The sequence below is a fragment of the Lytechinus variegatus genome, chromosome 2 (genome assembly GCF_018143015.1).
Source record: "Lytechinus variegatus isolate NC3 chromosome 2, Lvar_3.0, whole genome shotgun sequence".
NCBI lineage: Eukaryota > Metazoa > Echinodermata > Echinoidea > Temnopleuroida > Toxopneustidae > Lytechinus > Lytechinus variegatus.
Genome location: NC_054741.1, coordinates 70556847 through 70570925, shown reverse-complemented (window position 1 = coordinate 70570925; position 14079 = coordinate 70556847). Strand labels below are relative to the sequence as shown.

Genomic DNA, 14079 nt, shown 5'->3' with positions numbered 1-14079 from the left:
TTGTATAGTAGATTCTTTTTGCACAAAGTGTTGCTTACACAACCTATCCCTAGTCATGGGTGGACAACTTTCCTTTAACCCCCCCCCCCGAGCTGTACTCAAAACTGAAAAATGGAAGGCTCGAGACAAATAGGTCAGAGGTCATGCCTTTTGAGATGAATATGTGCTGTTTAAAAGTACACCCCCTTTCCCTCATACTTAATATTTGATTGAATAAAGGAAAATAGACAATTTCATTAAAATTGCATGTAACATATATATAAAGTCATAACATTTTAGAGTTCTGCTTCTTTGCACAAACAGTGATATGAACATCATTGTATCATTTGTATTTAATTTCATAAATTTTTATATATATATGAATTTTTTCTCTCCAAAGACAAAAAACTTTATCTTGAAATCTCATTCAACATGTATATAATCATTTCATGTGAAATTCCTTTCAAATCATAATTTTTAAAAATATATTTTATAAAATAAAACCAAACAAACAAATGTCTTCATCAGCTCCCTCATTTGCTTGACAGCTTGGATGTCAATTTTATATGTAACTGTTTTGTAAAAATTTGCAAAAATCTAAAATGTGACAGTGTTAAATTTTGCTCAAATTTTCTATGTAACATTCTTTGTCTCCTTGCATAATCAATAATCCAGGTTAAATCAAAATTCTACGGCCCATATAATAAAATCCAATGTCAATTAGGCCATGGTCTAACGTTGTGCTAAAATTATGGGAAGCCCACAATATCAAAATTGCATTTATATTACGTTTCATATCTTTACTAGGCTCTTTTCTCATGTTTTAGTTAAGAGAACTATTTCAGTAATTATTCAGTTAAATGTGTGAATAACTTGTGTCAAATGAGCTGACAAATTGTACTGTCCGATATACCTCTCACAACTGGCTATCCATAGCCATATCTTAGACAAGAGTGTGAATTAAACTTTCAGAATGCAGGTCAAGGTGTTCAGAAACCATGGTACAAAATTAGTGCTTGGAAATCAAATTAATGCAGATTACTATGAAATATTTTTTAAAAGTCAAAGTCAGTGACAAAGAAAAATATTGAAGTATATTTTAAATAGTCCTCTGGAGCTGTTTCATGAGGCTGTTGGTAAACTATAACTTACAACCTGTATGAGTGTCTGAAATATGGCAAGCCAAATGTGGGCCTCAACATGCAGATGTTGAATAAGATTTTACTTTTTAACACATTTTCATGGCAAGTACATTTTTTCTGAAATACAATTAAAACAGGATTTTGCAAGGGGGGGGGGGCAAATTTTCCAGAGGAAAAAATTGACAAGCAAAAAAAGGAGGCTTTGCCACCCCCCCCCCCCATATGCATCTGCCAGTGAATTGAAATTATTTAAAGTTATAAAGAAAAAAAATCTTTTCTTATGTCATGAATCATTAACCTTAGATTTATATTTTGACTTTTCATGTTCCTGTCTGTCATATACAGTAGAGGTCAGAAGTTTACATACACCCTGGAAATTCAGAAAAGTTGACACTTGCCAAACATCATGAAATTTACTGTATCTTATAAAATATTTGTGCTATCATGACAAAACAAGTATGTCATGCCCCTTCATCACATTGCTTCGCCATCAGGAGCTGCAAAACAAATTAGGTGTCATTTTTTTCCAAAAAATCTTTGTATTTTAGACAAAAAAAAAAAAAACTTGACAAAAACATTTCATATTTGTGCTAGTTACTTCTCAACACAAACATTTCAGATTACACTTTTTTGTTCAGTGATGACATATCATGATAGAAAATGTAATATAAATTTGATTATAGATTTGATATTCATATATTTCTATGAAAAAAAAGTTTGAAAATATAACAAGCAATAGAATACATTTGGCACAAATATTACTTTTTTGAAAAAAGAAAATTCCACCTGAAATTACTTTAATCCCAACAGCATCCTAATCATGTGAAAGAGCTTAATACACTCTTTCATTTGACACCAAATTTGTCATGCTAGTATTTATATTTCTGAAGATAAAGTAAATTTTATGATGTTTGGCAAGCAAACAAATTTCACTGAATTCCACGGCTGTATGTCATTTTTTGGCCTCAACTGTATGTATGTCATGAGATACTTTAAGAACAGCTTTATGAAACAGCCCTTGACATAACACAAGTTCAAAGCACATGCAAACATACGATTTGTTTGAGGCCCTACATGTCTGTCAGGGAAAAATTAGGTTAGGAAAATATTTACTGATTATAAATCTTGAACAGGTTTTTTTAAAGAAATCACAGTACTATGCCATGATTATAAATCAGAGATTTCATATTATGCATGTCTACAATGAAGTATTGAAAAAAAAAACACCAGCTGAATTTGAAATTTCCTGATGTTCAATTATAAGGTACACATGCTCACTTAAATATAGAGTCCACAAAAAATCCAGGATGCTTTTCATTCTTGGGATGTACTAGACAGTCCTCCTTGAGCTCCATCTAAATTAGATGTCCCGAGTTCATGAGCAGGCACCCCTGTACTATCATCTTGCATGGGATAGAACAAAGCTGCAGATGTATCAGCAAGTGTGGCTTTCTTTGGCGTACGCTTGCGCCTCGACTGCTTGGACTTTGAGTCCTTCTTATCACTCTTATCACCTTTCTTTTCACTCTTTGGCGACTTTGATTTTACCTTCTTAAATTTGACCTTTAGAGGGGAGTTGCTGTTGCGATCGGGACTCTTTCTCTTCTTTCCCGTCATCATCTGCGTTGATACCAGCTGCTTGGCAAGATTCTTCTTGAACTCCAAGGTGCACATCTTGCGTGTACCAGACAGGGAGCCATGGTTTGCATTCATGTAGGTCTCCTTCATGATGATATATGCGTTGGCCATACATGTGTCAAAGATGAACCAGAATAGATAGTGCCACCATTTGTTGGAGGTGCGAGAGGAAGGATACTCAAGACGAAGCTGGTTGGCGTGTGATACACCATGAAGATATTTGTTACAGTTAGACATTGCTTGGGGACAAGGGACTGGCTTTACCCAACCATCTCGCTGTTTCCTTGTCACATTGTCAGTTACTGTAGCATCATCTGCTGTTGACAGCACATGAACAACTCGCTTGTCTTTCCAAGCATATGCGCAGGTATTGCCCTTCTGAACAACTGCGGATTGGCCATGTTGTGTAAAAGACTTGGACCCAAGCTGAGCCTCTGGAAAATCCTTGCGGTCAGCTTTGACAGTTCCCCGTCCCCTGATTCCCAGGTCAAATAGTCTCTCCAGGAGATAAGGACTACAGAAGAATCCTTTCATGTTAATTATGGCATTAGAATTATGGAGATCCTTGGTGAGATCTAGCACCACTCTTGCTGCTAACCCACCTTCCATTTTTCCTGTCTGTGACTTGCCAGTATAGAATTGAAAGTCATTCACATAGCCATTAGTGGAATCGGCTCTCATCCACACTTTGATCCCTACTGTTGAACCATCAGCTGATCTCTGCCGCCAACCTAATTTGCCTTTGTAAGTAATTATAGTTTCATCAATACACATGTTCTGGTGTGGATTGTACGATTCTTTGATAGATTGTAGAACTGTGTTCAGAACAGGGCGAATAGCATGAAGTTTATCATGATCTGGGGCAGTCACAGGCGGGTTTGTGGTCATGTCATTAGCACTAAAATTCCTTGCGATGTTCTGAAAGCGATTCTTAGGCATGATCTGCGAACAAGCTAGGTTACCAAAGAGCCAATCAGTGGACCAGTACATATCTTGATGAGGGAGGCTAAGAATGCTCATATAGATGCGAATACCAAGATAAGCTTTCATTTCTGTCAGAGTCAGTGGTTGCCAATGCGCATTAGCTTTATCACCTTGACTTTGTTCTGCAAAGCGATTTGTCTCTATCATTAATTGCTCAATGAGTGACTCAGGGAATAGCAAGTTAAAGTAGTCCAGCTCTGGTGTACCAGGTGGAAACAACATCCCTGGTCCTGGCTGGACAGCATTGAATGGTGGGGGTGGAGTAGCTCTGACTTGATGAGTCCAACCAGATGGCTGATTGGCTTGCTCATTCCTTCCCTTGTGTGCAGAGGAAGCTGTAGAAGTTGGTGCTCCAGCTGTGGAAGCAGGCGGCGGAGGTTGGCCACGAGGAGGCATCTGGAGACCATGAAATGGCATGTGGGAAGCACCTTGGGAACCCATGTCAGCAGCCTGCCTTGCTGCTTGTTGGGCAGCCTGCTGCACCAATCCCAGTCCTATGCTCTGGGCAAACGCTTGCTGGATCATAGTAGAATTAAACATCTCCCTCCTGCTACCATCTAAGTTTGTGTATGTCTTCTCAATGTCTGATCCACCACCTTCAGATTGTTCATCAACACTGATGTCATCGGAGTCTATATCTGAACAATCAAAAGGGACAGGAGGATGCATCATAGAGCCAGTTCCACCCATGTTGCCTCCCATGTCTGGTCCCATGTTGTGCTGCATGTTGGGGGGTACATTTTGCATACCACCAGGCATGCCCCCTTGACCCTGGCCTCCCCCTGGTAGTATCATAAACACCACCTGCCAACTGCTGAATATTCGCCATCCTGTACATGGAGAAATAAAAAGCATAACCAAGGAGGTTTAAATGAGATGGAGTAACAGCAAACAAAATCCCTTTGAACAAGCTTCGAAGCCGCCAGCAGAAAGTATGTCAGGCATGCACTTTGCTCAACATCTCTTGCAATTGTGTAGACAAATAATTCCGCGTGACTCCGCAGCTATTGGTTATATATAAAGGGAAATATGCTATTGTGATGATAATTACTTTTTCGCCGCATCTGGTCTGGTTATACGTGTAGTACATAATCCGGAGGCATGCGAAAATAAACTATGCAATATGTCCTGAAATATGACTCAAATTTCCTCGACTGGGCATGTGCGGGCACTCATCTGGCATATACAATAATGAATAGCAATATTCCATCGACCACTTTTGAAATTTTCATTAGCCGCAAACGATCGGAAAAGTGTTAAAATCTGGTTTCAGTAAACGTCAGATTCTTACTTTTTCCACTTATTAAAGGTAAATTGATATAATCTGGGCAAATATCTCAGCGTAATAGTGGTTGGTTATTGATGTCTTGCCATGCGTACAAATTTCTGTTTATTAATGTAAAAGATGGAAAATTGATCCAAATGGATATTCGTAAAATTTCACTTCGGATTTCTTCACTGATACTGGCGGCTTCGAAGGCGGACATAAAAAAGGTCTTAACTGCCATTCTTTCTTTTGTGCTTCTTTAGAAATGAACAGCTGCTTGAATAAATTTGTTGCCTGTTGGAACTCCAGTCATAGAAACTTCTTGGTATAACGTTTGAAATTATTTCCATTCACTTTCTGGGTTTATCTTTATGAATATTATAATTTGCTGAATTCCCCCGGGAATATTTAAATTTGAAATACGGTACCGGTATCTCTTATTCTTTATACTATTTCGCAGGACAAAAGTAATGGAATCGAACCATATAAGTTATCTTCCTGTGGAAAGTGTTTTTCTTGTCTAGCAGAAGTGCCTCTTATCATTTTGGGGGTCAGGTAGAGTGGTAGACCTTACCTAACTGAAAAATACTACTTAAGACATCAAGATATAATGGTTGAAAAATGATGTAACACTTTGACAAATTGTGACCTCCAAAAATGGTATTGGAATAATTTCATTGAAATGTCTTGAAAACACCCATATTAAAAATATCCCGGACTGTGGAATATGAATGAATGCACAGACCTGTTTTGAATGTATCCAGGACCGACACAAAGCATTATAGTGATTTATAGTAGGATCAGTTTTCAAATTGATTGTAGTGATCATTCTGACATTCTTTATAGAATGATATCTATTCCCCACCCATTCTCCCTCCTGGCCTGGATTGCTTAGCATTGAATTGGGTTGGAGGATAAAATTCAAATTTTATTCTTTTAATTTTGTTTTGCATAAGGTTTTTTTTAAATAGTTAAGCGGGAGAAAGTTTGAAGAGTCAGAAATACAGTAGAAATATATGCATATAAAATTTGTACTCTTTACCTAGAGCTATGGAAATTTCAAATTAGCCGCATAGGCCAATGTGACTTCAGGCAGCGAAAATCCCTCAATTTGCTCCAATACACAAAATGACAAAATATATAGGCCTATGTATTTTTTTATGTTTTTTTACAAACGTTTTTTTATCGGCAGAATCACGTTTTTCTATGAGCACCGAAAAGCCTGAAGGCAGCATCCCCTGAAAGTTGGCCATTGGTAATGTAATTTGACAAAAATCACCATATTTTTGGATCAAACCTTACCGTGTATTTACCCATACTCACGGGACAAGGGTAGATTATGGTCAAAATATCTAGCAAGATAAATTGTGAAAAGAGAAATTATGCACTTACCATAATCAAAAAGTTCTCTCCTCCCCAGTCTCGATCGGCCGTTTCTATTATGAATCATAACAAAATGGCCGATCGAGACTAGGGTAGGAGAGAACTTTTCGGTTTTTTGAGGTTCCAGTCTGTGCATCGATGCCAGGATTCTACCACTCATTAGACCTTCATCCATATAATCGTGGATAATTTCTCTTTTCACAATTTATCTTTCAAGATATTTTGACCATAATCTACCCTTGTCCCGTGAGTATGGGTAAATACACGGTAAGCTCCTGGGCGCCGGACCGCTTCGCTTCGCGGTCCGGCGCTCCCTGGGTTAGCCATTAGGGGGTTAACAATGCAAAATCCCCAACGGGGCTCATCGATTTTTGTCTTTATTTCATAAAAATATATACAAAGAACTGTCCCCGAAATCAAGACTGTTATTTCGATTTGGCCTGAAATGCACCAAAACAGGGAAAAAATAAGTTAAAAGGAAAAAAACAGTGACTTAAAACCTTGGTCTCTGTAATTGGTGAGTGGAACCAATGGAGTTCAGCGGAACAACCAACATACAGAGACCGAAGCGGCGAAGGCGCTACTCCGCTAGGCGAAGCTTTTTATTTTTGGTCAAATTGGGCTCTAATAATGTCCCAGCCCCATGCTAAATCCCAACATTCAACAAATCGTTTCAGGCTCAAATCCGACTTGCAGTGAAGTCTGTATTACTTTATTATTATAAGACAAATGAACGTGATCGCGACCCTGAAAGACATGCATTTCCATGACCATGGCCGACTATGGCCATCCATTGCATGAGGAGTCACGTACGCCCAGCTTTCGCCCAAATTGAACGTATGGGACTACATTATAAACGTACAGCATCTCTGCACAGAATACACGTAGATAATTACATGTATACGGAGTCGTGAGGGTTAAACTCCCTGGATTAAACTGATATTTGTCTTTCTTTACCTGAATTCTTTTAATGATCTACAAGGCATTGATTACGGGGAAATACTAGGACGTAAACATATTATTGAAATTTCTTACCTGAAGGATATGCGAAGGGTTAAAAAGTGAAATTTGTGGCATCCACATTCAGTTTCCGCTGAAGTCAATCACCGCCATTGGCTCAGCTAGCTACACACAGCTAGCTAGCTAGCCAGGCGTACGGATTGCAGACACGGAAAACACTTACACAAACTTTGTGTATGTGTATAAACTCAGATCAGTACACATATATGTACATGTACCGTACCTGGGCACGCACTTCATCTTTTATTTCTTTTGGCCATTCTCCTCATCTCTTCATTGAGTTCTGACTGCGAGAATGTACAGCAGGCCGGGCGTTGCGGAACGGTTTTGAAGGGGCTGACCATGCAAAAAAAAAAAACATAATTAAATGTCTAGTTTTACGTTTTTTGTTCATGGTTTTTGAAGCCCCCGCAGCCCCCCCCCCCCCCGTTTTCGCGGCCCCAGTTCAGGATTTTTTTTACATTTAAGCATAACATGGGGGAAGTGGAGGGGGTCTATTTTTTTCAGAAAGACCCCCTATCGCCGCCAGGAAAAACTACCAAATGTCATTACTTCGAGGAAGATAAAAGGGAATCCATTCCCTATACCCCTAGGCAAATGAAAAAGTTTGGGCTTTTGGGGGGTACATTATATTCGTTTTTACTGTAATATTTATCTAGAAAACTCTGAAGAATCTTTATTTTGTTTCAAATAGACCAGATTATTATTTTATTATTATTTTATTAAATGATATGCGTCATTGGCCAGAAAGAAATATTATTCTAGACAAAATGGGGTTAAAATAGGCCTCGAGTGATTGTCTGACAAGAATGTAATGCATGCAAAAAACAGGAATGAAAATTTAGTGGCCGTGGTGGATCGATGGATCTGGTGACCATACGTGTATAGTGTACGTCCTGCGTTTAGTGGAGCTCTTTATGATATGGACTTGGAATTATTTTTCCCAGTCTTGTACTACAAACAGTTTCGCACGGGTATGTTTGTGATTTTAAAAAACCCCTCATGTTGCGTTTTCAGGTCAACCTGAAATGGTGCACAAAGTCAAAAGAACTGAACAACTCATTACAAAAAAAGGCTGAAAATTTAGTGGTTGTTTAAAATCCAGATATAAAAATGCATAAAACGAGGATTAAACTGGATGACCAGACACGGGAATTTCAATCAACAAGTGCTCATCGATAAATGACTACTTAAAGGTCAAGTCCACCTCAGAAAAATGTTGATTTGAATCAATAGAGCAAAATCAGACAAGCACAATGCTGAAGATTTCATCAAAATCGGATGTAAAATAAGAAAGTTATGACATTTCAAAGTTTCGCTTATTTTTAACAAAATAGTTATATGAACGAGCCAGTTACATCCAAATGAGAGAGTTGATGATGTCACTCACTCACTATTTCTTTTGTTTTTTATTGTTTGAATTATACAATATTTCAATTTTTACGAATTTGACGATTGGGACCTCCTTGCCTGAAGCACAAAATGTTAAAATAATTGAATTCCACGTGTTCAGGGAGGAATGAAACTTCATTTCACATGACAATGACGAGAAAATCAAAATATTTCATATTTCAAACAATAAAAAACAAAAGAAATAGTGAGTGAATGACATCATCGACTCTCTCATTTGGATGTAACTGGCTCGTTCATATAACTATTTTGTTGAAAATAAGTGAAACTTTGAAATGTCATAACTTTCTTATTTTACATCCGATTTTGATGAAATTTTCAGTGTTTTGCTGGGTGGACTTGTCCTTTAACTTCGAAAACCGTTCTTTCCATTTCTTTGAATAAGATTTTTAACATCTGGGGATATCATTCACTATACCGAAACTTTTTTTCTTCTGTTTTCTAAGTGAATAAGATGACTATTATGGGGTTTTAAATCAATCTTTTGTTTAGGCATGCATACCAGAGATGCACTTGAGATTTCATGACCATGCAATCAAATCCAATTTTGATGCACTCTTTCAAGGCTTAATAGTTAAATAACTAATAGCTGCAAATAATTCTGTCCAACAAACTGGTGGGGGAGATCAGCGGCCACAGCTCTTGTTGGCGGCAGGGAAATTAGAAAAGGAGGAAGAATGATTGTATAATGATAATGATAAGAAGAAGAAGAAGGAGATGATGATGAAGAAGAAGAAAAAAAGAAGGAGGAGGAGGAAATGTAGGGAAGAGAAAGAAAAAGAGTTAGGAAGGGGGAGAAAGAAAATTAAAAGGAGGAATAAAATGAAAAAAAAATTAGATATTTAGGGGAAGAGTTGTTGGCTAATGTAAGCATAATATGAGAGCAGTTTACGTGTCAATTATTTATCGATATCAAAATTTCGCTCGCACTTCGCATGTACACACCCTGCTCATCTCAAATGATTTTATTGATCTTGCAAATATATTTCTTTATTCCCTCATTTAAACATTCCATTAAATTCCAATTTTTTAGATCTAAATATTACTCAATTTCTGTTGGCGTTTCGCGCTCGCATTCTTTGTTTTGTGAGATCAGTATTATGTAAAATAATTATCCTTGAAATGACCCTTTATAAAAGGATTGTGCTTATTCGCTCGCATTTTTGTTAGATGCATATACGCACCGTGATTGAAAATTTGCTTTTAATGCCCCGTTTTCAGGTTTAAAGAATTAATAAACAATTTAAAACCAAAGTTTACCGAATAAAATTGTTTCTTCTTATCCAGATATGCGACTGCAGAAAATGGATAATATATTCATCCCGATGAGGAAATCTCAAATTTTCCTGAGGTCATTTTATCTTTAAAATATTTTATTTTATTTCTTGAAATGAAATTGGTATCTGAGAGGACATTTTTATCTCTCAGATAAATCATATCTTGCGTATAAATTTTATCTTACGTAATGATACGTGATAGATGAAGACCATACTTCAGAAAAGAGCGTTCCTTCCATTTCTTTGAATAAGATTTCCAACACCATTATATTCAAGGAAGTAATGTCTTATCATCGACATTATAACCGAAGCTGAAAAGTTATTTTATTTACGTGTTTTCTGTGTTCAGTTCAGGACATGATGATTATAAACACTTGCATTATTTGTATAAGATGCGAACCCTTTTTGTGAATTCCTACAAGTAGTCCTATATGTTCCTCTAAAAAAAAATCGGTTTTTATTTCGCACTCGATCGCAATATTTTTTTACTGAGATACCAAAGATGTTTAGAGTGTCCTCTGCCATGGTGTAAATATGTTTCTTGTTATCTAGATATACAAAATGCAGCGGAATACTAGCTTGGAACACTAAGAAGTATAGGAAAGCAACACGTGCATGTGCTTTGTGACCACGGTCATGACGGTAATACTTCGAAAACCGAGAACGTTCCAATTAAATCGCGGATATCATAAGGGGAAGTTATGTGTTATCAAACACATATACCACCGAAAATAAAAAAGGGGTTCCTTCTTTTGTTTTCTTTATGAACTAGATTAATAATCCATGCATTCGCATCATTTGTTTATTATGATACGGTTCATGAATTCGGGTTAAAATGATCATTTTTTCATGTTATTTCAGCCCGCGCTTTTCTCCCGCGTTGTCTACCAGAAGGGGCTTACAGAATTTTCCTTTTGATTAGGTCAGGTTGCGCTGCATGCTCCAATATTGTTTATTGGCGGTTTCCCTAGCTGCATGGTTACGTGTTCATTAATTCCAACTAAGACCTTAGAAAGTCACCTTTTCAGAGAAGTATATCAAAAGAATGATCCGCTCGTATCATTGTTTACCCTCTAAATTCCAAGAATTTAAAACATATCCAGATCGGCTGTGAATAGCGACCAGCCGAATTTTGAATTTATTTTAAATCTTAAGGATTAACTTTTACATCTCAAAATAATTAAATAAAAATCTTTTAGATATATATTTAAATCAACAAGGTTTAAATCTAAATCTAATATTGGGCACAGCCGATCGTGATTTATTTTAAATCCTTTGAATTTATAGTGTAGTGAAATGAGACTTATTTCACTTCGAGAAGCCGATCATTAAAGTTGAAAGGAAAATGTCAAAGAAAATTTTCCGCCCTCCATGTTTGACAGTCCCAGCCTCCGCCCCTTGAGAATACTGCTAGTTGTATGCTACAGTCCTCTGTAGTTATTAGTTGATATATTCATCAAATCTCTCTTATTCTATCTTTGTGGTGCGAACGTACCGACCTCCTTTGTAACCCCCCCCCCCCCCCCCGTTAAAGTTGCTTTTTATTTTTCATTCAGTAGAATGAATCCTCGCCACCCCTCCGAAACAAAAAACACTTTCGTTTTATGTTATAATGCGGTTGTGAAGCAATCAAGCTGAAAATGTTAATGTTGGAATAGAAAATAAACTTTAAACCTGAGTTGTTTGCCAAAGAAAATACGAAATGTGCGCCTGAAATGACGATCCATACGCATTCACGAAATTCGGGTACGATATCAATTTCATGTTTTAGATTGTTCTATCGAAAACGAAAATCTTCCATAATTCGTGTACTAATTTGTCTCGCCTGCATAGCAGAAGTGAGATGTACAGTGCCGCTTTAGCGACGATGACGGCGGCGACATCTACGTTAATAACCTCGTTTGAAAATATAAGGTCCTATTCCATGAAACTAGTACAAGTCTCATGATCACATCTTATGGATTTCACGTAATGAAATGAAAAAAGATCAAACATCATTCTAGGTCATTAAACATTAAAAACTGTAATCAGAATGAAGATTTTATCATGTCATTTTTGTGTCGCCTGGGCGCCACTTTTCCAATGGCGGCGGCGGCGTCAACATTGAAATACAAGGTTGATTTTTGTCTCGCCTGCATAGAAGAGCGGGACTATATAGTCGCCGCGTTTCTGACGGTGACAGCGGAGGCGGCGTCGTCAACATTGGTTGAGTTTTAGAACTCTGTAGAAAGTATATAGACTTAGTTCATGAAACTTGGAAATAAGGGTAATCAATCACTGATCACCTTGCATGAGTTTCATGTGACATGGCCAAGGTCAAAGGTCATTTAGGATCAATTAACTTTGACCATTTTGGGGATATCAACATTGAAATCTTAACCAAAGTTAATTCTTGTCCCGCCTGTATAGCAGAGCGAGACTATAGGCGCCGCTTTTCCGACAGCGGCGGTGACGTCGTCAACATAAAATCTTACATGGGGTTAAGTTTTTGAAATGTCATCCTAACTTGGAAAGCACATGGGCCTTGTTCATGAAACTTGGACATCAGGGTAATCAAGTATTAGTGAACACCCTACTTTAGTTTCAGCTCACATGACCAAGGTCAAAGGTCATTAAGGGTCAATGAACTTAGATTCTGTTGGGTGAATCTTAAGCATGGTTAAGTTTTTGTCTCACCTGCATAGCAGAGTGAGACTATAGGCGCCGCTTTTCCGGCGGCGGCGGCGTCAACATCAAATCTTAACCTGAGGTTAAGTTTTTGAAATGACATCATAACTTAGAAAGTATATGGACCTAGTTCATGAAACTTTGGCCATAAGGTTAATCAAGTATTACTGAACATCCTCTTAGAGTTTCATGTCACATGACCAAGGTCAAAGGTCATTTAGGGTCAATGAACTTAGACCATGTTGGAGGAATCAACATCAAAATCTTAACCTGAGGTTAAGTTTTTGAAATGTCATCATAACTTGAAAATATATGGACCTAGTTCATGAAACTTGGACATAAGGTTAATCAAGTATCACTTAACATCCTGCATGAGTTTCACGTCACATGACCAAGGTCAAAGGTCATTTAGGGTCAATGAACTTTGGCCGAATCGGGGGTATCTGCTGAATTCCCATCATAACTTTGAAAGTTTATGGATCTGATTCATGAAACTTAGACATAATAGTAATCAAGCATCACTGAACATTTTGTGCAAGTTTCAGGTCTCATGATTAAGGTCAAAGGTCATTTAGGGTCAATGAACTTTGGCCGAATCAGGGGTATCTGTTGAATTACCATCATAACTTTGAAAGTTTATTGGTCTAGTTCGTTAAACTTGGATATTAGAGTAATCAAGTATCACTGAACATCTTGTGCACATTGCAGGTTACATGACCAAGGACAAAGGTCAATGAACTTTGGCCGAAATAGGTGTATCTGTTGAATTACCATCATAACTTTGAAAGTTTATGGATCTGATTCATGAAACTTGTACATAAGAGTAATCAAGTACCACTGAACATCCTGTGCGAGTTTCAGGTCACATGATCAAGGTCAAAGGTCATTTAAGGTCACTGAACTTTGGCCATGTTGGGGTTTTATGTTGAATAACCATCATATCTCTGTAAGTTTATTGGTCTAGTTCATAAAAAGTGGACATAAGAGTAACCATATATTACTGAACATCTTGTGCGAGTTAGAGTAGTTTTCAAAGTCAGCACTGCTGCTATATTGAACTGCGCGATGCAGGTGAGACGGCCAGAGGCATTCCACTTGTTTAAATATCCCAACTCTGAAATTTAGGGTCAATGAACTTTGGCCATGTTGGGGATATTTGATTTCCATCATAGATTTGAAAGTTTATGGATCTGGTTTATAAAACTTGGACATAAGAGTAATCAATTATCACTGAACATCCTTTGTGAGTTTCAGGTCATATGACCATTGTCAAAGGTCATTTAGGGTCAGTGAACTTGGATTATGTTGGGAG

The 14079-nt window shown here is 37.5% G+C and overlaps 2 protein-coding genes across 4 annotated transcripts in view; one reads left to right on the top strand and one right to left on the bottom strand.

Annotated features, from left to right (window-relative positions):
• Positions 1-14079, top strand: part of LOC121408867 (3-methyl-2-oxobutanoate dehydrogenase [lipoamide] kinase, mitochondrial-like) — a 49005-nt gene that overhangs the window by 20855 nt on the left and 14071 nt on the right. The gene's annotated exons all lie outside the window — the stretch shown is intronic.
• LOC121408866 (piggyBac transposable element-derived protein 5-like) lies at positions 2069-7535 on the bottom strand. The gene is made up of 2 exons (XM_041600550.1): positions 7429-7535; positions 2069-4573 (listed from the first exon to the last, which is right to left on the bottom strand). Exon 2 carries the CDS (start codon positions 4536-4538, stop codon positions 2436-2438), a length of 2103 nt encoding a protein of 700 aa, XP_041456484.1. The 5' UTR covers positions 4539-4573; positions 7429-7535; the 3' UTR covers positions 2069-2435.

Bases quoted from the DNA above. Each gene is read 5' to 3' on its own strand.
- LOC121408866 (XM_041600550.1), bottom strand. From the start codon at position 4,538: ATGATACTACCAGGGGGAGGCCAGGGTCAAGGGGGCATGCCTGGTGGT.